The 24,415-nt window shown below is 42.2% G+C and overlaps 1 protein-coding gene across 2 annotated transcripts in view; it reads right to left on the bottom strand.

Annotated features, from left to right (window-relative positions):
- Positions 1-24,415, bottom strand: part of MEGF11 (multiple EGF like domains 11) — a 212,456-nt gene that overhangs the window by 90,618 nt on the left and 97,423 nt on the right. For both annotated transcript variants that reach the window (XM_074155366.1, XM_074155367.1), the window contains exons 5-8: positions 14,175-14,421; positions 12,400-12,520; positions 7,197-7,333; positions 1,538-1,750 (exon numbers count right to left, since the gene is read on the bottom strand). In XM_074155366.1, the coding sequence (XP_074011467.1) occupies positions 1,538-1,750; positions 7,197-7,333; positions 12,400-12,520; positions 14,175-14,421 (718 nt within the window). The remainder of the gene's footprint in view (positions 1-1,537; positions 1,751-7,196; positions 7,334-12,399; positions 12,521-14,174; positions 14,422-24,415) is intronic.

Raw genomic sequence — 24,415 nt, 5'->3', positions numbered from 1 at the left:
TAGCATCAGAATTACAAGGCTTTTAAAGAATCTATTGTGAGCTCTGACTTTCAGTTAAGCAAAGCCTCACCACTCACAGTTGAACTTGAATTCACAAGAAAGATCACCTGTTTATTTCCAAGACTGAGACAAATAGTGTCTATCTCAAGTGCACAAACAGATTTGCCTGAAGTATTTGTGTGTGTGTGAGCGCGTGTGTGCGCACGCACACAAATTAGGCAGTATTGCTTGCATACATAATTGAGGAGAGGGTTTATATTTTAGCAGGCTGCAAGACTGCAAGGTAGGTTTGTCATCAGTCAGGTCCCTACCCGTCTGGTTTAAAATTGAAGAATGTCCGTATCAAGGGCATATTTCCTTGGGCATCAATTATCCCCACCTCCCTCCGAAGCCTACACGATCCTGAATGGGCTATGAATGCTTAACAGTAATGGGCGGAAAAAGGAGGAAAAGTGGGAGCTGAGGGGCTGGGCATCTTGCAGGGATGGTTAAGGAAATGTGGGCACTCTCGTCCATCAGAACAGCCCAGGCCAGGGGGGTTTTGCTGCCCAGGTTCCCTTTACTGCATGTGAGGGAGTGAGGAATCTCCAAATAGCAACTTCAGCAGTCAGAAAACAAGGCAAGGGGTTACAAAAGGTAACAAATAGGATAACGAGGAAGAGCCTTAAATTCTTCTTTTTTTCAGGATTTGGAAAAAACCATACTTGCAACAGGAAGAGTAAATTCAGCCTATCTCATGTTAGGTGCAAGGCTGTTTGTGGCTCTAGCTCCGAGTAATGAGGACCTGAAGAATCAGATCAAAAAAAAAAAGGCAAAAGGGAATAAAACATCGAAACTTGACCCTTTATGGGAGGCTTATTCCATTTTAGGTATATTTCCTTGATATTTATTTTCCTGAATATTTCACACATACACATACTGAATGAAGAGCAAAAATAGGCACACACGAGAGAAGAGATGTCTATTTTGACAATGTCGACTTCGCTACAGTTCCATAGAGTGACTTGGGGATATTGATTTCAGTCTATTTATATATTTGCCTCAAGTGTTTTCAACAAGGTAATTTGCCACGAGACATAAACTGAAGCAAATTAGGTTTCATTTTGAAAGTCCCCTTGCTCTCTATAGATCTAACAAGAAAACGTATGTCATAAAAAGAGCCAAAATGATGGATTTGAGTAAATATATCTATATTTTTTAGCCTTCAGTGGGTTATTATACATACATATGGGCATCATGTGATAGTTCTTGTGCCTAGAAGACTGCAGTTAGAGGATATGGTCATATGTCAGATTGTTTCAGATCTTAGCATAACTATTTAAATAGTTAACAGATATATGCTTAGTAGCTGACTGGACTGAGGCTTACGATTCCAAACCTGAGGTCATTTAAATCAAAGGTTGCACCCCAGAGGAACTGTCTGTGTTCTTAATTAAAACTACAGATAAAGAGACACTAGGTGTAGCTAGTTGAATTTTTTTCCCAATGCTTTTATTTGGCCAGTCCCTGCCACTAGTACATAATATGATGTACATACCTGAGAGTGTTGGTAACATTGCAAGGACATCTCTTGTTGCATTTGAGGCCATATAAACCTTCTGGACACATTCTTTCTTGGCAATAAATGCCTTTAAATCCAGGGTCACACATACACGCTCCATTTACATGATAACACTTTGCGCCATTTTGGCAGTCACATCTCTGTGTGCACTGAAAGCCGTACGTCCCGATAGGACACTCTTCTTGACACCTGCAGTGAATATGCGAGAGAGGATCCAATCAAATGCTGTAGTTCAGTCTGCTCATGACTTTCACATGGGAAAGTTTTGGTTAATGAATTAAGCACAAAATCATTGCTCATTTATTTAAGTAATATACTGTGAACTGATGATATCATTGGAATGATGTGATACCTTGGGCACGTAAATTGCTGTTAACTGAAAGTGCATTAATCTCTGTCCAATTATATCCTGCAAAATTTGCATTAGTTAATATTATCTTAGTTAACAAAGTGCATTCTTGTTTCCCGGACCTTGACAATTCCATTCATCAACCATAGGAAATTGATACAGAATAAGATACTTCATTAAAAAACCCTCATCTGTTTGCTTTCTCCTCTTTATTACAAAAGGATTGTGCACCTTCTTTAAAAGCATATGGTCCTCTTAGTGATAACGAGGATTGAAAGGGAATGTGGTCTATTAAGCAGTATCGAGTAAAGCGTTCTCCAGCAATGTGTAGTTTTACTTTCCTTCTACGCCGTCGTTGCACCAGCTTTCTACCAACGAGGAGAAAATACACTCTTTTATCTTTTGTGTATGTTCTGAGGAACTACAACTCAAATTTGCTTTTCATCTCTTACTCCAGGGATGTTCAGTGGTATAAAATCTCAAGACAAATCACTTTCACACTCCTTAGTGTAGTATCTTCTCCAAAATTGCCAACATTTTTAATATTTGATACAAATAACAATGGAACCTGCAAACACTATACACAGATTGCTTTAAATTGCACCTTCCATGCACTGTCTAAAATATTTCCCCACTGGATACATTATGAAAGCTGCCAAAAAGTCTGTTTCATTGTCCTACACAACCAGTTGAAGTGTTTATAATATTTCCTACTCTGAAAAGCTCAACTAAGCTCCTAAAGAAAGCACTTGATTCTGTGCTTGACATAATTCAGTGGTTTCAAAATTCTGCAACAAGTCAGTACTACAGTTTACATGATCCACCGTGAAATATAGATAGGCCTTTTCAGTTAATAAAAAAAATAAAAAGAATCCCAGAAAAGCCCAATTCCCTTATCGCATGGATGCCAGATATTGGAAATTGCCTATCAGCATTAATTTAATCCTGAGCATTGACTAAAGTGTGTACCGTAAACTCAGTGGATGGAGGCAATTGTTAAATGTCTTTCTGTGGGTCATTTCACAGCTGGCAGGTGAGAGTTAATATAATGATCAGTAATAAAAGATTAATGTGTGATGCAAGCCAGGCAAAACTGCAATGAACACAGCCAGTATATAAGAAGAGTATTACCTTTGCAGCTTCAGATTATCATGTTTTACTAAAAATAAATGACCAAAGCAAAAGGCCTAGCCAGGGATTTAATTGCAGCAAGCGTCCACACAGTTACTAGCTGCACAATCCGAGTTCAGGAGTTCATTTGAGACCCAAAGAGAGAGGAGCCTGTGACAAAGAGGAAGGGAAGGAGCCCAGAGGATCACCCGCGGTCCTGGCTGCTGGCCCTGCTGCTCTCAGGGTAATTCAGCTGCAAAGGAAATAACCAGCAAAGAATGGGTAACGTTAGAACTGAGACACTTAACTCAAATGAAATGCAATGAAGAACGTATTAAGATGCCTTATGTCTCCATTGCTGTACACAGCTCGACTAGTTAGCGGGAGAGCACTGTACTCAACGAGATGAACACTTAGTCAATAGTGTACTATATCATTCTATATTTATAGAAGATGAAGCATTACCTAGCAGGGAGAAAAGCATCTGGAAATGAAATATTGACGACCTAATCCATTTACATAATTAGCCTTTTTCTACTCACAATTTAACCAACTTATTTATTTGGAGATCAAGCAGCTACCGCTAATGAATTTTATACAAAGAATACTAATAATGACTCCTCTGGAACATAAGAATAATCACAGCAGGAATTAGCTTTCTACTTAAACATCTTTCCTTTGCAACATATCAATCTAATGTGTCCATAGCACCATTAACAACCAGATACATTGTTCAATTAAATTACAAAATGAGCTGCTAAGCCCTAGTTATGTTTCTTGTTTAATTTACATTGCTTTCTGCCTATCTGGGGAGATTCGAATTATAATATCCACTGAACTTTAATATGTACTATAATTATTTGGGTTGGGATAGGATAATATGGCTGTCACCTGTAGAATTAATGGAAGCAATTTCACAAAATATTAAACATAAGACAGCCTGCTTAACAGATTAACTTAGCACATACACCTACTTTTTTTTTTCCAGATAATTTTTTTCATGGAATAGTGCTGTGAAGTTTTTTAGGCTTTTCTGTTTGTTTGTTTGTTTGTTTAGAGACAGGGATCACATTTCTGTAGCACAGACAAATATTAACAGCCATCCAAAACACACTAACCTGGAGATTGCCCTTCTGTCGATAAAAGATACAGGTACAAACACAACAAGAAGAGAATAAGTGTGCTTATATTGTTATAACAAGTGTAGTATTTATCCTGTTAAGATTCAATCTTTAGGTTTAATGGCAATATGGAAAACAAAGCTAAACCAGCACATTCACTTTTCCTGTCAGGCACTGAATTCTCAGACACCCCATCCTCAGCTTCTAACTGGGCTTCTGCTATTATTCCTTTCCAGTTTGCAAAACACACATTTACATGACACATCCCGTCATTTTAGCCGAGTACAAAGCTGCCTGGAGTTATTAACAGCGCCTGCCAATTTCCTAGATATTTAGCTGCTTCCTGGAAAACAGGTAGGGAACAAAGTGTGGCAATTACAGTTAGACAGACCTTCATGACCATTTAATCTTCACAAATATTTATCTAACTATGTGTTACTATCTTCTGCACAAGCCAAAGAATGGTGGTATTATATAGTACTTATTGACAATTAAAAAAGATGATAGTAGATAAAAGTGTGTTTACGTTTTTTATCGTTGTTATTCACAATATCTGTTATTATTAAGAAAAGTTTTTCATTGCCTGGTAAAATTTTAAAGACACCACTATTTTGTTGTGCAGCAGCATTCTCCTGCTGAATTTGCAATTCTACTGTAACGCTGCAACAGTTGCACGAGATCCAGAAAGTAAAACAGACTTTAAGCTAAAATGGTGCTGACTGATCTGGCCCACTGTCCACGCTGTATGAACACATAATTAAGGAAAGCAATTTTTTAAAGACCTTGTGCCCGCTCCTGCCCTCACTGAAATCAGTGGGCAACCTGCCATTAGCCAAGTGTGGTTAACAGCCAGCTGAGGGCATGTGTTCAGATCGAACCGCTACAGGAATGTGCTGTCCTGGCCCAAGCGAGAATAGAATGGGCCAAAGGTTTCACTTCCCTTACTGAAGGCTTATTAAAGGCTGATAAATAAATATGTTTTAACCTTTTGAGAACCCATTTGAAAGGTGGGGATTTCTAGGCTAATATAATGCGTTTCCCTGCTGCTAGAAAAGCTTTCGGAACTGCCTGTTCACCAAACTTTCTCCTGTTCTCATTCATCCTTCCACACGTCTGCATTTCTGCTCTTCTGCCTCTCCCTTCAGTGTCTATCCTTTACTTCCCTGCTCCAGGAGGGGGCAGCTGAGCCATCCCTAAGGGGTTTGCTTTGGTGCAGGTCCACAAGGTGACCTTCGCTTGGCATCTTCTCCATCTTTTCCAACTGATCATGCCCTATTTTGTCCCTCCCTGCTTCTGTCTTCCCAAGCAACATCTCTCCTTAGAGTCCAAATCTCTCTCGCTTTTCTCCAAGTGCAGATCTGCATTCCCTTTGCTCAAGGACAATTCTTGTGAACTGTCAGGTCTGCCCATTGGTGCCTCCTCTGCCCAGTCTCTCCCCAGCCCCTCTCCAAGGGCCAGCAGCAGCAAAACCCTCTGCTTTTGACAGCAGGGAGAAACGGGTCTTCTGCATTCTACTTGCCATCTCCTTTTCTCATCCCCAACGGTCCTTTCTCTACTGTTATTGCTGGAGCGTGTGAGTGCTCCTGTTCAGGAACTCCAGTACTGTTCTTTCCCTGTGCCACACACCTGCAGCAGAGCCAGCTCTTCTGCTTCGTGTCCTCCCTGATGGCTGGGGAAGGTGGGTCGGCTGGTGGGGAGCTCCCAACAGCTCTAACACCATTGATTCACATACAGCCAGAGATCGATCTAGGTCTGCGACAACCAGATGAGGAGCCCTAGAGACAGAGAGCCTCTGTCAGCCTTCCTGAGCATGGCCAGGACCGGGGACGGCTTGCGATTGAGGTGTGGTCTCCAGTATAAGTGTCCAGGATGCACAGTTGCTTTCTTTCATGAAATTGTCTCCAAAATGAGAGAAAGAGAAAGCTTTGGTTTGCAACAGTAATTATATGGTACCCTATGGCTGGAATCAGTGTCTCCAGATGGAGGATGGGGAAAGAGAGACACACTGATGTCTTCTCCACTAAATTCATTTGAAATAATTAGTATTTCCACCATATTTAACCACGTACAAATCCTGAAATAATCTCCAGAGCCCCCTCCAATCACTGCTGTTGATAAAATGGAAACAAGGAACTTCCACATTTAATGGGAAAGAGCATGGCCTTCTGAACCACAGCACCGTGCTGGAGCTTGCTCTGTTTGTGTGCTATAAAGCGTGCTGATTGTACAATGAAGCAAGAAATAAGAAATTCCAATGAGCTTTGCCGCATAAAAGTATAATTGTCAGCATATGTCAGTATACTGATACTAGGTTGTTATAGCTAATAAAAAAAGGGAAGATAGCGGAGAAAGGGCTTCAGCATCGCATACACTAGTGAGCTGTGCCCGTGGTCTCTGGAAATGCTGGTGGCACAGTCCAACCTCTCGTGAAAACTGCATTTGAAAGCCTGTTTGACTGCAGTTCCCCACCACGGTTAGCCCTGCTGCAGGGCTACGCCAACACGTGTTACAATCCCACCTTGATTTTGCTGTGTAGTCATTTTCCTGAATCCATGACACCTTTGTAAAACAATATTGTCATCTCCCCTGATGGATGTATGGGTGAAGGCTCTCATTTATAAATGCTGAGCATTTATCACCTCTTGTTGGTGTCTGAGATGGATCAGTGCTGCAGCAGCACAGAGGGGCTGAAGGAAACATTAAACTGCTGCATTGCTTACTCTTGAGGATATTAATTTGTATAAATATAGTTCATTTACATATCTTGTAAACATGTAATGCTCTCTATTAAATTTATCACTGTAAATATCTAAATTAAATTTAATCCATTAAATTTTAAAAGTTATATTAAAAAACCCCTGTAAATGGAGAGCATTGCCAATAAAAAGTAATAACATCACCACATTTATAATGCTTGAACTGCTTCAGAAGGATGAACCTAATTGGAGCAATAGAAACATAACACCATTTTTCAGAGAGCAAGATTGTCCTAGAAGGGGTATAAATATTGCCAGCCCATGGTTGAAACGAAAGGCTTTGGGGTTTTGATTTTTACCTGTCTCCTATATAGCCAGCCGTACAGATGCATTTTCCTGTCACAGGATCACAGTGTCCTCCGTTGTGGCATGGACAGTCCTGGCTGCAGTTAATTCCAAACGTTCCAGGAGGACATGGCTGCGCACACACCAGCCCCTGGTAAGGTTGCAAAAAGAGCTGTACGTCAGTCAATATTCATAACGCAATAAATTTCTACATGCAGCCTTGGATTTTTATTGTCCTTCTTGCTAAAACTAGATCTAAGTGTAGAGGCAATACTTTTTCTGTTTAAGATGGGCTAAAGAGGGTCTCAAAATTCAGTTCCCAGAGTAAATGCCTGTCTACCCTATCTGCAGAAGGGATTTTTCTCACCACTGTACAGTCACTGAAAGTGCTCTTCTCTGAATCTCCCCCCGTAAACTGCAGCTGGGGTGGCAGGGTATTCACTGCTCCTTGAATAGACGCAGGAAGGCTTGGGAGAGGTTAAAGACAACCAGAGAAGGCTACAAAGCTGCACATGTGCTGGTGAAATAGAGAGACAGAAAAGTTGTTGGACCTGCCCTGGGTGTCACAAAGTGGACATTTGGGAAGAGGGGGATTGTTGAGAAGACTGCACTGGGAGGACCGAGTTCTGCTAGTTGTGATAGTCTATGATGATCTCCCCTGTTCAGATAGACCCACTTCATCTAACTACGAAGAAGACCAAATCCAGCTGCTGGAAAAGTCCTCCACTACTCTTCAGATCCTACCCGTTTTGTTCCCTCTGCTCTCATCCAGCCCCCATGCTCATCTCTTCAAGCAGCACAGAATGGCATCTGCCAGTGCTTTGTCTAAGCCCTGGAGGAGGCAGGATGGGAACAACAGGGAGAGTTGCAGAAAGCCACCAGAAATGACATACAAGCAATTTGACTCTCCACATCAGCAGTTCAGCAGCCTTTTGGCTAGAAGAAGTGATTTTGCAGTGGAATATCTGCCTAATCCCTGAACACTGGCTAGAGGCATCATCCAACGTCCTCTGAGCTCCTTATCCCCAACCTTGGAGCCATATCTCAGTCCCTGACCTGCCTCAACTCCACATCTTGGTGGCTACCTCCTTCCCCCATTTTATGCTCCCAGCTCTCTGCTCTCTTGCCTCTTTATTCCAAATCCTTGTTGCAGACTCCCTTTTAGTCCTCTCCTATGGACCCAAATCCCCATCTCTGAGTCTTTTCCTCCTTCTTCTCCCTGCTTAACCACCTCTGGAAGTGCAAAGCCAGGCTGCCATTCCTGGTGGTGCACCCTGGTACTGCTCACCAGGAAAAGCAACTGCTGGGCAAGCCTTGTTCAGCCCCCAGGCAGAGAATGTGCCACCACGAGGTGTGTGAGGTGTGTCTTTGGAGACTTTATCTGCCAAACTCAGGTGCTTTTCCCCCAAGTATCACACAATGTCCCCTACCTTACAAGGATTTCCTTACAAGGCCTATCAAGGCCTCACAAGGATTTCCCCAGACTTTCTTAGAAGTTGTACGAATGTGGGTTGTTTTTTTTTTTAATGTGAGCAAACATGAAATCTGAGGCTGGCATCCAGCTGAGTAACTTCAGCCAAACCAAGTCTGGAAGTGCTGTGGCCTGAAGATGGGGGTCCTGTAATGGAAAACGTTTGGCAAGTGCAGCGAGTGGTGCTGTGCCAGCGCCACGCACGGTGCAGCCTGACAGAAATGGTGAGGGTTTGCCCCCATTTTTAAAAAAAAAAAAATAAATAAAATCTCTCAGAAGTCTTATTTTCCTAACCAAGCCCCAGGGGCTCTGAGTTTTGAGCAAGGCACATATTAGACACAACTTATACAAAACATAAAAGGGGAAGGTAATGGCTGATTTCACTCCTCGGGGTTCTCGCTCAGGGGTTTGGCAAGTTTAGCGATAGCAACAACCCCAAAGTGGAGAGGCTGCTCTTCAATGTAATCATAAAACAGATACTTCAGGCCTTTCCTAACCAGTGATAGGTGTCTCCTTGGCTATAAAAAAGACAGGTTGGCCTCAGTTCAAGAACTTTCAGATCACAGTGTTAAAAAAGTGGTGTCTCTGGACTTGAGCAATACACAACACCATATATCTGAAAATGTAAGTATCCATTTATCTTGATAATAAATACTTTCTCTCTTGACGTCTCAAAAGGAACAGGATTTCTATCAACAAATGATGAGAAAGCAATACTCTGCTGCATCCCCCTGGAGCCAAGAGGATCTTTAGGCATGCTTTTTGCATTAATATGTACTAAGGGAATCCAAAATATCCCTCTCTGGAGGATCAAATGTCAGACCAACGTTTCCTGCTGCTTATACATCTAATCAGTAAAGTTCACATCATCAGCACCTTTTTTAAGGCCCTGATCTCATCAGATTCTGCCTTTGACATTGTTTGCTATATTATTACCATCTGGTATATAGAAATGATTTTTTTCTGCTCCATTTTCTCACATTCCCCCATGTTTAAAATCCGCAACAGAAAGAAAAATAGACAAAACCACAAATTATAGTTGCTTCATAAAGCCCAGAGGCAATAAGAAAGAAGTGATTAGCAGAATGTGTTGTATTAACACGGCACCATGAGGCAGAGCCTTGAGAACGGGATCTGGACCCAAACAGGGTGTGTTGCCAGTGACGAATGTTCTGTCACGTAAGGAGAGATTGCTGCTGTCCCGAGCACAGAGATCTAGTCCTTCAAAAGTGTATCTGAGAGGCATTGTAAATGCTGAATTTAACTTCCCTCCCTACTTTCTGAGAGTGCTTGGAGGATTTAATACTGCAAATGAGAAAGATGTATAGAATTAAACCTGTAAATTGTTAATGAGGCCCTAAAGCAGCCACCCACTAACTCCCACAGCCACAAACACACAGAAGTGGAAAAAGCCCAATATCGCAGTATGCTGGGAGCCACATTTTGTTGACTAGTTCAGCAATCTATGCTGTTAGCCACCATCCTCCTGGTGAAAAACCCGTGGGACAGTAAAATCTCACAGGACCCAGTTGATATAACTTGTTGTGCTTCTGGGAGAGTCTGCACTGGGTGGGAGGAAGCAGAAAGAAAGAAATATTACAAGTAATAAAAGAACCAGGCTTTGAAGATGGCACATGCGAGGAAGAACCTAAGAACCCTAGAACTTCCTCCTCTTCAACTTATTGCCTCTCCTTGCATATCCCACAGGCAACCAAGCCCCTAAGGGAGCTGAGCTGCTGTTAATAAGCCTACCCTAGGAAAGGATAAAAGTTGCTGCTCATCCCCCAGCAATAAAATCCAAGTGGATTTGCACTTCTATAAATCCAGGGAGAATTCTCTCCTTCCAACATGATGGTATATTCAATACATACGTGTAGTCTCAAGCCTCAAAATCAGCAAGTAAAATTCCCGATGTCAAAGAAAGACTATCCATGGTGTGAAATAAAATGAATGCTGTCTAGCAATCCCATCTCACTCGCTCATTTACAGCCCACTCATGTCTCACTTTCCAAGCCATTCCAACCACCAAGTGTTAAAAATATAGCTTGAAAAAATATCTTTTTCTCTCCCTGTGTACTGAATTACCAGCTTTTCATTAAAACCCTGGAGAGACCTTTTATACTTAAAATCTCAACATTTACAAGCTGAGTGCTTTTACTTATAATTTCAGTTTCTTTCCCTGCAATACTTGATCTCTCTCTTCAATTTTCAGCTATGCTTGTTTCAAACATCAATTGTTAACTCTAGGGTTTCTCTGGGGACAGAGCAGACAACAACACAGTTTTCAAGAAAGTCTCTCTAGGCCACTAAAAATGCAGAGGAGAAACTCCAAGCTGTAAGGGACAGGGCAGAAGTGGGCCAGAATGCCCGACCACAGATGCTGTGCAGCCCCAGTGCCGTGGTTCTTCTTTAGGGTCTATGCTGCATCCTAAAAGAGCTCTGAAAACTTCCTGCTCTATGCTGGTAGTCTTATATCTCTTTAGTGATTTTTTAAATTCACACAAGGAGAGAAAACTCCCAATAAAATACAGGTAAGGGAGAGTACACCAAGACAACTCTGATCCTCAGAAATATTGCCATGCAGAAGGTAAGGGGAGGTGAAAAAAATACCCTAAAAAATATTTTTATGTTAATCACTTTATTAATCACTTCTTAGGGGCAGTGCCAGAATGACTGATAGGCCCTCAAAAATATCCGAATCACTTCAGATTTTAGAACCACTTCAGAATTACGGGCAGCAATGTTCTCCCATGCTGCTGCCTGAGAGCCACCAGAATCTCATAGTTGGCAGTTTTAAATTAAAAGCAGCTGTGTGATCAAACGGAGGCAGCATTTGCTGTACTAATCTAAAGGAACATAAACATCTCTCTCAGCCCTTAAATGTTTCACCAGGTATAAGTCCACACCAGAAGCCATAGTTGAATGATGATCTTCAGGGTCTTCCATGCATTAAAATAAGAAATCACAGTACTTGTATGCATTAAAAACCAGAAAGATTGCCAAGAGACTAATTGTCAGATACAGGAAAAATGCCAGGAAATTTAGTACAGCTAAATGGTATGTAGGCCTGTGAGACTTGGCAAACCCCAAGAGAGTTAATTATTACATTATTGATAAAGTTGAGGACTTTTAAAATGTTTGGCCTTGCTTTCTTGACACAAAGGATTAAAGGCCAGGGCAATTTGCTCTCTCCAGCGCAACCCCTGATGCAAGCAAATCTACTGCAATCAATGGGAATTATGCCTGAGTAAGGACAGGACACTGAACTGGTGTCTGTCCTACGTATAGCCCTGCCTTAACGCCTGCCTGAGCCACTGAATTCCCCCTGGCTTCTCCCTCTCCCTCTCTCCCGAAGGGGGAACACAATAGTGTTTTTGACAATCTTGAGGCTGAGCTTTGAGCTTTCTGTCCCATGTGAGGGCAGTGTCGAAGGTCGCAGGGAATATTCCAAGGAACTGCACTTCAGAGGCAATTTTTTTGTCTCTTCTCCCACACAGAAGTGTAATGAGCAGCCACTGCTTGGTTTACTGTCATTTATTTAAGTCCATGATGGGACCTACCAGGCACAGACTGGTGGCCTAAGCGCTGTGCGTGCGTAACAAAGGTGGTCCCAGCTTCAGAATTGTTAGAGCCTCGTGAGACAAGAAATAGCAGATGCACACAAGGAAGGCGTCTGCTGAGACAGTGAACTATTAACTTCCCATTCCAACCTCTAAATGAGCTATGAGTATGAAGAAACTACTCACCGTCCATCCAGCGGGACAGGAGCACTCCCCAGTGATGTGGTGGCAGACTCCCCCGTTCTGGCAAGGGCAGCGCAATTCACACTGAGCTCCGTGACTGCCTGGGGGACAGAGCTCTTCGCAGCTTTATGGAGAGAGAAGAAACAAAACCACAAAGAGATTATTTAAAAAAAAACTTACAGGAAACAGTAAATGAGGAAAATCCACAACACAGGTCATCATGGGAGCCCTTATGCAAATTATGAAACCTCAGTAAACCTCAGCTGGCATTACCAATTAGATAAGATTTCTTTTATTTCTGCTGGGGTTATTTATGCCACGGATCCTGGAAGGCTGATGCATGTGTGTAATCCTTATGCACGCACCAAATTCCACCCATCTCAACAGGACAACTCATACCCATTAAAATAGCCCAGGAAAGTAAGAGTTGCAGGATGAAACCCTCAACGTGAATTATGTGACATGGCAATAAAAGAAGCTGCAAACACAATAAAATGATGGGATTAAAATGCTTGAAATTTCTCCAGTCACTACTAATTGTTAACATTTGCAGCGTATAACGGACTGGCAAGAACTCAACATCATTTAAAAGCTGTTTAAGCTCATTGGGTCTCTCTCAGTACTCATGGGGGGCCAATGTAATGCTAGTCCCTGCAAAAAACAGTGTCTCCTTTCTCTAATCCCAGGTTCTGAAACTACAGTAGGTTCCTCCCCTGACTGACTGTCCTCTGATGAGGATGTTCATACAACGTATCAGGGGTTGGCCCTGCAAGCACTTACTGCTGAGAACTGGCATACTAATGTCAATGGGACCACTCCTAATGAGCAGAGTGAGCAGAGTCGTTAGCAGTGACTGCTTCTAGGACTGAGGTCACAAGTCTATGAGGAAATCAGGTACTAAATAAAATATTCAAAAAGCATATAACTTATTTATGAGGGTTAATACTGTCTTTACTTTTTCTCCTTCCCCTTCATGCAGGTCAACAAATAATATTAGGCTGCAAAAGTATTAAGTCACCGGCAATAAATCTCCAACCAAATTCAGGGACTAAATTTTCTTTTCCCCTTAAATAATTTTGAAAAACATAATTACTTCTGAAACTACTGCAAGATCTCTAATGAGAACTGATGTTACACTGTGGGCAATTTTAAACAAGGAACTATTGCTTGCTGTCCTAAAATTAATATGCAGGTTTTGTGAATCCTACTGGTAAACTTCCAGTGCGGTGGATGGGGATTTACCTACATGATTCTCCTTAAAGTTAATAGGAGTCACATCGCTAAATCCCTGCTCACTATGTTTAAAATTTACCCCCTAGATAGTAAGCTGATATAGTTAACAGTAATGCTTCCTCAGTTAGATTGAAAGTCAAATAAATTGGGGATGGTAAGTCCCATTTGATACTTCACTGGACTGCTAATGAGTAAAATGTCCAATCGCTTATAAAAACTCAACTGTAATTTGGATTGTATTCACATACGGAAATTAGGAACAGGTACAGTTGTTGTACAAGCTGGAAAACATAATGGGTTTTTAAGTTCACTTTAGCACTAAATTTTATTTTATTATGCAGACAGGTATAATTAGCAGCAAACAACAAAAAAAAAGATATTTCCTCTATTTAGTCTATCTGAAATTCTGTTACCTGATTTCTACAAAGGAAAGTGTGTAATACGTAGACTGTGTAAATTTTGCCAATTACTCATTGCGTTTAAAGCGGTTGCAAAGCAAGGCTGTTAAACCATGCGGAGTAAAACACACCGATCTTTGAACTTACAATACCCCCGTGTATCCGGGAGCGCAGTGACATTCGCCCGTTTTATGGTCGCAGGTAGCTCCGTTGTGACACTGGCACGTGAACTGGCAGCCCTTGCCGTAGCTCCCGGGGTCGCAGAGCTCCTCGCAGCGCCAGCCTTGGTAGCCGTCGGCGCAGACGCAGGCACCCGTGATGGGGTTGCAGAGGGCTTCGTTCTGACACTGACAGCGGTTGCTGCAGTGGGGTCCCCAGTGCTCGCTGTCACAACCTGGAAAACACACAGTCGGTCACCAGGACGACGAGGAAAATGCATCGCCGGCACCTCCTCTCAGCCTCTCACGCTGAGGTTGGCGAGTGGCAAGCAGGCAGGGGCACTGATAGGACCAGGAACTTTCTAAAGAGCCCTCAAACTTTCTAAAACTACCCCCCCAATCTAGCATGCAAAGAGAAAACAGCACTAGTCATATACCTAAATCTGAGGACTTGTTTAACATCTTTATTGGATCAGGACCTAAATCTTGTAATATCCTGTTTCTTAGTGCTCTTAGATAGCTGGAAGGAATGAATTTATAGTGGAATTAGATGCAGAGGATCACAACCTGGCTGCCACGTAGTTAATGGCAGGTAGTATTGCCAAGCAAATCCTGTAGATTTAATAATGTCATCAAATATTGTTTCTTCTGTTCCCATAAGATAATAAATACGATAATCTAAAGAAGGCTTTCACCTTTGGTGTTGCTTTTCTGGGAAGTTGTTGGGAGGTTTTTTGCTGGAGTAAAGAGATGTTAGGGAAGAAAACACTGGAGACAGAATTTCCTGAGGCTGCTGAAAGCAGGCTTAGGGATGAAGGTATGGAGTGTAAGTCAGGTAATTTCTGTGCTAGTAGCAATATGTAGTAGCATTACAGAAGGGCCCCAAGCCCTATGGCCAGTGACACAGAGAGGAGGTTGCCTAGAGAAAGCATTAAAGCACAGTGAGAAGCCTTCACACGACAATCCTGCCTGATCCCTTCTCCTCTGAGGACCACATGCAGGATGAGAGGGAAATCAGAACTACAGAAATAGCTCGATCCTGATTTGCTATAGAAACAGCAATCAGCACCTGCAGAACACCCGTGTAAGATGGATGCATACTAAACAGACAGCCCAAAGCAAACACCCAGTTAAGGTTTCCCCAGTAAATGGTCAGCAGAAAACCAAGGGTTTCTTCAGTAGTCCCACCCTCCGCTTAGCAGCCTTTGAATACAGCTAATGTCAAGGATGAAGAAAATTACCATTCTGTTCAGAACAGAGTTGCTGGCAAAATCCCTGGTAAAGACACAGTTACAGCTCATTTTCCAGGTACAGCTGGTTCCGCTCACAGAGCTGGTTTCAATTATACCAACAACAACTCTTCCGCCAGCGTAAAAATCCACTGCCCTACAGGAAACAAGTGTGTAATCCCAGCAACAGAGCTGTCTTCACAAACTCCTTTCTTTGCAGACATGCAAAGAAACTAATCCCCAGGTGACGCTGGCTGCCTCTCAGCCCCAGATCTCTGCTTCCAGACTTAGCAAAGTAAATGTAAAGCCCCCTCAAGGCTGATACTCTGTCCTAGACGTTTCATAGCCCTCTCCTTCTATGGTACATGGCTATAAACCCACACCGGACTAGATCTATCAGTTAATTTTGGCAAACTTTTTGTCCTTCTCATTGGTCACTTTGAGGATACTCAGCAGAAAAAGAAAAGAAAGAGACTTCACTCAGCCGGCATTGCTGGTTACCAATTTACAAGCTTGTCTTTCTTGAGCAGCGGTGTTAAAGGCCAAAAAAAAACCTATGAGAAGACAATTCCAGGGTCTCCAGAAGGATCTGCAGGGCCTTACAGGATGCACTTGCAGAGAGGTGGCTTCGTGTCCTGCAGGAAGCAGAGCGTGCTCCGTACCCCTGTGCATAATCCTGCCTGTGCCTCACACAAGATATTCTATTGCTTTGCCTCATTTTTCCCACAGCTCTAAACAGGGATGATAGTTCCTCACCAACACCACTGGGAGCCGAGCAAACAAAATCTTACTCTTTATAAGTCTTAAATTATTACTGAGAATCTGTGGAAAAGAGACGATCCATCTTTATTTCACGCAGACACTCGCTAAGACTCCGTAAGCCTTCTGGGGCAGGGAGCAGATCTGCCAGAGCCGATGGAGTTTCCCAGCAATTTCTGTTCCAGAAGCACTGATTTGTTTTCTGCAGAACTTGAACATCAAGGGATGCAGTTCTGTGGCTCCACAAAGGGTACAAAGCTGAGCCACACAACCGCGGCCGACAGCCCTTTGCATGGGGCAACGGAAGGCTGGAACCAGCCTTCACCCTGCCTGCTCCGGGGACAACTCCTACCCGGCCACATCTCACATTAAAGCCCTGACTGCCAGGCTGAGGGTTGCTCTGGGCTGATATGATTCCAGCTGCAATTAATTTGCCTAATATGAATAAATAACACTCATTAGAAGATGTGACTTGTATCCTTGGTCTTCCACGTCTCAGGTGAGTGCTCCAATCATCAGATTCGCCTGCTCGGATTGTGTTTTTCACTTTGAAAGAACGCAAAGGAGAAAACAAACCTTTTATAGGAAGGGAAAACCATTTCCCATCATCAGCTCAAGCATCTTGTTTCACATTTACAGTGTCTGCCCCCCACACAACTCCTTTTATGTAAAATGAATCTTATTTGAACGCTTATTTACTATTTATATTAGGTCACATGCTTGCTGTGATGGGTCTTGTACCATGTCCCCTTTACGATGCCGGATACAGCCCTTGCACTTGTTCCGCTCCTTTTCATGCTCCTAAAACTACAAGCAGGTTTTGACTAGAGTTCTCTAAACGGTATGAAACCTGAGGAATAGGTTTGTATCACCTATTCCTAATAGGTGTGTATAACCAAGGTGAACGCAGTATGTGTGTACAACCAAGGTGAACATCCCATTGTCTCTCCAGTGACGGGATCATACATACACAGTGACATGTTGGCATCTTCTAGATTTAAGTCTTTCCCTCAGGTGATAAAGATTTGCTGCTTTTAGCTATCAGTTCAAGCCCTATAGATGTCACAATGAGCAGAGCCATTTCATGCAGTATCAATTCACCCATTACTGATTAATTGCAAAGGGAATCGAAGGAAATTCGTTGGCAATGTGTTAGTGCAACATTTGTGACAATGAAGTATCATCCTCACCTGATTTTAAACTGCAGTAATCTCACATGAAAATAAGAGATTTGTTGCTCAAAGTTTATCAGTTTCTGTTGGTTTCCTTTCCCCCTTTCCTTTAACTCCCATATTGCAGTGACAGACTGTGGAGTTGCAAGTAAATTCTTTACCTATATGATTTCACTGGGACATTAAGTGATATTTATATTGTGATAACTCAGATCTGCACTATGGCAACTTCTGTACCTTTACAAAGGCAAGCAGATACAAAGTTGATAAGCTAAATCCAAGTATTTATTCATACAAGTAATTCCACTGAGCTCAATCAATCAGACCAGTAGTGTGTGAGACTACTCAAGCGCATGGCTAACTGTGGGACTGGGGTCTAGAAGTTCCAGCTAGAAAATTAAAAACCAGAAAAACCCAACAACTTCAGCAACCAAGACATATTTTTTCTCTATACATCAGCGTGGCAAATCCTAGCTGGTGTGTGATAGCAGTTCCAGTTTCTGAGATACAGGGCAAAGAAGCCTCAGGGCCAGGGAAGCCACGCTGCACTTCTGGATCCTCAGCACCACTTCTCCCGTGGGCACAAAGAGGCTGTTTTAAAACACAACCCACAGCCTAATCCTGCTCTTGTTGGTAGCCTCTGTGTGTTACTATAATAGAGATAAATAATAATAGCAACAACATGTGAACAGAAAGCTAACTACAGCTTACACAAAGAGCTATGCTGTAAATGCATATGCCATTAAAAATGTCAAAATGATACAGAGACTTTAACTATACCATCAATAAGAAAAGCAACCTGGGAGTGGTGATGTCAGGGAGGCACAAATGCTCCCCTTAGACTCTCTGCATGTGTGGATGTCAATACCATGAGAGATGAGTCTGAAATAGCCAGCGCTCTCTTGGGAGATGCTACATTAAAGGGAGCTGCCATATTTCAGATCACGTGCCAACATTCCCTGGGTAACTTACTCACTTTTTCTCCTTTGAAAATATGACTATAGAGATTAATTGCCACCAATAAAAATGAATATAACTCTGTAAAGGATGATGCTGGGTGCCTAAGGATAATTACAGTTGTCTGCATGCCGTAGTGAGACAGGTGAAAGATTCATCCCCCCGTGGAAAGCTTGCGCGATACAGCAAGCGTGTTTTCCTCCTCTCTGCATCCCTACCCCCACCTGGAAGCCTCAGTGGCTTGTTGAAGTGAGGGCTAATTGCAGCAGGCTCTGCATATCCACCGCTAGAGTCGCACATGACAGCCTGTTTCCAGTTCTGTCCTGTTACATACACAACAAGGACACATTGGAAGTGCTGCTTCGCTCCCAAGCGGCTGTTTTCCCCTCTAGGAATGGCTGGTGAATTGCTGTGCTCCGGGTCAATAGAGCCACCCAGTATTTAGCGCAGCAGCACAAGCCTGGTAATGACGAAGATGAAGCGAACACACAAGTGGGAAAATTTAGCAGATAAATAAAAGGACTGCCAAGAAAGGGATGACATTTATCAAGTGACTTATCCCAACAAGAGAGAGTCAAAAGTGCTCTTCCAGTGCTTTTCCATCACTGCAAAGATACGCTATTAATATGAAAACAGCATCTTCTCTCACAGCAGCACCAGGATCTGTGGTCTTAAGGTCTATGTTCATTTTGTTCTCATTAGCATAACCCTGCACGAGTCTCTCTTTATAGCCAGTGACCAGGGCTGTCTTCTGGGTCTGCAAAGTCAGCGGGACATTCATAAACATTCTGCAGAAGGCATAGCTGAAAATAATCCAGTGGTTGCTTTTCTTAGCCTAAGGTCTCAAGGACCACACTTGGCTGATGAGGATCTTCCATTAATCCAGGCTTTAAAGGAACTTTCTGCAAATTTGCTAAAGCAAGACTAACTAATAGTCAATAATCAATATTCTGGAATATTTCCCAATTCAGCTTGAAATGTTTAAATGAGATATTAGCCTTTAAAAGATACAATCAGGAAACAAAATTAACTTACTCGGTCTAGGAGGACATATTTTAAGATAGATTATTTTAGAATTTATTTTGAAATTAGGGCTAGATTCTCCCCTTAATATTAACTGTACTGCTGTAGAATGATTATATGAATATCAATTAAGGTGAAATGCAGCCCAAACTCCGGGTGGCTTTTTTTGGGTCTAATTCAGTTTTGGAATCTGACTGGGATTTAAATGGTTGGCCCAGCTATTGCAAAGCAGGCAAAGAAACAGCAAAAGCTAAAACATGTGCCTGGATGTAGTGGATAAAAAAATTAAAATAATCAATTAGCTTTTTATTCCCTGCATTTAGCCCAATAGGAATATTATAGTCCCTGTATTGAGCTGATGTCTACTCACTGTACAAATACGATTCACTTTGGCACAGTTCAGCACCTTTGGAAACGGAAGCCGAGCCTTGAACAGGTTTGAAATAAGGTCCATGAAGAGGGAATCCCCTGACAACGACAATGACAGTTCACACCACTTTGTGGCTGGCTCTGAGCAGCGCCGAGTCCCTCGCGTGCTGGCCCTGCAGGTAACACCATACACTGCTAAAGGCATGAGCCTGTAGATTGAAACATCACACACTGATCTGTTTGATTTTAAACCAAAAAACCCTGTTTACCTTATAAGACTGTTTATCCCCGGAATTGCTAACAAGTTGCGGAATGTTTAGGGATGATGGCCGTCCTCAAAATAACCCAGATTTTCTGAAATTCCCGTCAAAAATGTTCTTGCAAATGCTTAGAGACCAATATTTCAGGATGAGGAAGCCTCATGCACACAACAGACACACCAGTGGGCACTGGCAGATTAGGCCAAACCGCTCAAACTGCAGCTGATTTTCTTCTTCACAAGCGTCTCAAGACACTGATAATCTACCAGGCGACAACGTGTCTCGCTCAGGTCTTACAAATGAGAGAGGTCCTACCTGTCAAAGCAACAAATAGGTTGGATTTCTGTGAATAAATACTTTCTTGGGGGACAATGAAGCTAACAACAGATCTTAATAAATAATCCTGCTCCACATATAATTTAGATTATCTGTCACAGGGGGGTAGTCGGTAGCATTGTTCATTTTCCACTGCAAGATGCTTTGTCCAGTTCCTGACAGCTTCTCTCTTACGTAGAAATTACCCCCTCCAGTTTCAGCTTCAGGCTCACTCAGTCTATTGGTTTGAGGAATAGAGGAAAGGGAATTTTAGCTTAAATCAGTAGGCTAAAGCACTAGTTTTTGCTTGTTAAAATACATTTTTATATCCTTTTCACTGACAAGCTGGGACACCTTCCATGTACAGAACAATAGCTTGAAATCTGGAAGAGCCCTGTCCCACACCCAGGGGCGTGCTCCTGTGCCCCTGTGAAAATCCACCTCTACCTGATCAAACCATAAAAAAAGCAATTTGGAGATACTCAGTGCCACCTCTGGATAATTCATTACCCGCATTCCTCAAAGATTTCATCTGTATTAAAAGCAATCTGCAATTAAAGGCTTCAGGGGCTTAGCAGGACTTCTCTTACAACTGTTCCCAGTAGCAGCCATGGGCCACTGGCTGTTTAATCTCCATGTAATAAGTGGCCCACAGAGAGGGTGACAGCCTTCTACTCTTAGTCCATTACCCACATGTCAGAGGTTTGCTCTGGTCCATGCTGATGAACAGTCTGTATATCAGCCTGATGACACCCTTGAAGGGATTTTTTCATATTCTCCATTTGGTTTTAAGGGAAAACAAACAAACCAGGGAACATCACACATAAATAAGGTATTTGACTTATGAAGTCGGTGTCACAAAAATAAGAAAATGTCAGATTAAAGGTTGGAAGTGCAGCAGTAATTCAGTACTTGAGCCTCTGAATTACGATATTTTCTTTAATTATGTGAGCACAGGCTACGGTTTACACGCCCTGGCATTTTCTGTCTTCTGAGCCTGTAGCTTTGCAGCCTTAAGGTTCCCAAACCAGGGCTTCTGTGCAGTGGTGTATGCACCAGCATTTTATCTCCAGTGCCAGACTTTCAGTCACAGCACACACAACTATAATGAAGAAAATGCCAGCCTCAATGTTTATGCCTCTAAGACTGCCCAGAGAATATACTTTGCATATGTAAATATGCATTTGTAAAACTATCCACCCAAGTGGCAAAAATCTGAGGTTAATCTGAGGCTGGCAGAAGTTGCAGTCAACGTTTTCCAAGTTTATACATCAGTCTGCATCAGATAGAAAGGAAAAGATGGGAAGGGAACATCAGTGGATTTTTCCCAAAACGGATAGATTATTACTCACAGGAGGAAATTAATCTAATTTTGTGTTGGGTCGGTTTTTTCCCTTAGAGACAGGAGAACAGCTTTTCATCCTTCAAGAAAGATTGTACTGATTCTCTCTGAAGTTCATTGTCTGAATCAGATAAGAAACATGTGGCTGATTTAGGTCCTGATTTAATCTCAGATGATGATCTCATTAGTCATTGACTCTCCAACATGTGGTACCTAATTCAATCACAGCACTTTAGAGACCCTGCAGTTTATTTAGTATCTTCTGAGGAAACATTTTCCTTCCAAAGTAATCCCTGGTTACAGAACATTCCTACACTATTCTGTAGAATGCCTAGAACAGTTACCTAGTTGTATATTTTTATTTTGGATAAATGAAAACAAAATCACTCTATGTCAAAGAAGAGTTGAGCGTTTGGATGGCAGCCTTGTCAAATCCCGTAATGAACTCAATGTATTTTGGAAGCAGGAAAATGGAGAAACAACTTCTACTCCTGACAGATATCAAAGTGTTGAGTTTTCAGAATTTCTATCATGAGCTATTTTGACAGAGGCTTCAAAAGAAGTGAAAATTAGAACACACAAAAAATATCTGAGAATATTTCCTATTTCTTTTTGTAGAAATTACTGCTCAGTTTAATGAGCCTTTAACTCTACTGGCACTCTAGATGTTAGAAGGAGTTTAAAATCATGAAACGCTTCATAAGGGAGCGACAACATTCTATACAACACTGGCGGATTGTCTTCTCATTATAATTTTTTTAGACAAGATGCTGCATTCTTTAAAATGTTTTTTTTAGTGTCATATTAATGGGAGGCAAAGTCTGTTCTTTAATTAGAATTTTACTGTGGTGAATTAAAAAATACATGGGCAGAGTATCAAGAGTCTAATAAAATTAAATGAAGATACTATCTTTCCTCTGTGTGAAACCCAGCAGTCTTTGCTCTGGCAAAACTTCCATCAATACTTCATTATTATTGCCTAGGACAGGATTGTAATAAGAAGATCTGCAAGTAACTTACTTCCAAATTCTGTGTTCCAAATGGGTAAAACTCTCTCTCTTTCCATCTATTATGCACTTTAGATGTTCTCATTGACCATATCACGAAATTTTCCTGCAATGCCTTTGCACAGAAGTATTACCAGTTTTGCCTGCAAGAAGGGGTAGAAACACATTTGGATATGCCTAAAACACTGCAGGACAGGTCTAGAGGAAGAGATCAAGCATCCTTCAAGAAACAAGCATTGGAGAGGCCACCAGAAGGGAGCAGGAGTGGTGGCAGCAGCATCACTCCAAGGAGATCCAAAGAGAACTACACAGAAACAGGGAGAAGCCTTTGTCACTGGAGATTAGGAGCTGTTGATACAACGTCTGTGCCTGGTCTGAAACAGTTCAAAGGCTTATGAAAAGCTATGTGCAATTATCTACGCACTGCTGCTTGCTGTTCCAAATAGTGTATGGTGGGTGCTTAGCAAGGCAGAGTTGTGGGAGCAGAGACAAACCCTCTTTCCCTTCTCAGTTGATCAATGCCAGTTGAGTTTGAGGCAGTTTAGAGCAGATCCATGGGGCCAGTGTGGCCACTGCAGCAGGCAAGCCATGCTGGGTGCCCTTCAGTCACATCCTCATCAAGCTCCCGGCAACTGGGCAGGAAAACATTGTCCATCACCTGACGAATCTACAATGAAAGTCATCTGATCCCACCACCGAAGTCACCTTTCCACCTCCTGTGACTGCGGAGCGGTGTTAACTGCATAGGATCAAGTGGGATCAACCCCCTTTGGCAAAGCCCTCGGGGGGGATGTGCTCAGCTCTTTATTTTTCACAGCACATAAACTGAGCAGCAGAAGGTCACCCTGCTGATGTTTTGCCAGATATGCAATATACCTTTATTTGCAGTTAAAGCAGCGCTTAAAGAAGACAGGCTTCTTGTCACTAAAATAGCAAGCGTTAGAGAGCGTGTTTCTTCTCATTCTCATTCACACGCGGGGATGTATGTGTCCCTTCACCTTCAGCTGCGTAGGTCGACGTGCAAATTGACACGAGCAGAAGGATTGGTCGATCAGTGGATAAAACGGTACTACCAAGATAAGCATATGGAAGGAACACTACAGCCAGCCAGCTTCAAACTATAGAATAAAGATTCACCTTCAAGGGGATGTATATGCACATCCCTCATGTATAACATAACACTCAGTACTGACTCATCAGTCATTTTTAAGGCGGTCAATAAGCAATTTATTCTATTGCATTAATATTAAAACCCAAAGTAAACACTCTGGAATGTGGTACTTGCTTTTTTTCCCGACAGTGTAGCTGTAGAGTAAAAGGAACTGCTTCTTCCCCTTTGCCGTGGTCCCATCCTAATGTCTGCCGCCTGTATACTGCTTTTCAGCCAAATAATAGCAGCTTAAAGGATGTTCTGCCCCAGTAACTGAATCTAGGAAAAATCTTAACTTCTCTAGAGTGAATTCTGTTACCTAAGGACTTTGGGAGAGAATTAGAGCAGCAGAAGGCCTGGTGGCCTTTGAAATAGGGGTGTCTTTTATATCTAAAACAGTTCAAAGGCTTACAAAAAGCTACGTGCAGGTATCCGCACAAGCTACTCGCTGTTCTCTTTTCTTCTAGGCATACTTGAATCTTCACATGGCTCTTTAATGTTACCTAATGTCTTCGAGATATCTTAAATACACTGCTGTCTTTCTCTTATAAACCATTAATAGTAATGTCCCTTCCAGGCACATAAAAAGAAACAGTTTTGTTAAAAAGTCTTGCTCTGTGTAACCCAGTAAAAACCAGAATGTTCCC

Source organism: Numenius arquata, chromosome 11 (assembly GCF_964106895.1).
Source record: "Numenius arquata chromosome 11, bNumArq3.hap1.1, whole genome shotgun sequence".
Classification (NCBI taxonomy): Eukaryota; Metazoa; Chordata; class Aves; order Charadriiformes; family Scolopacidae; genus Numenius; species Numenius arquata.
This window is presented reverse-complemented; position numbering and strand designations above follow the sequence as displayed.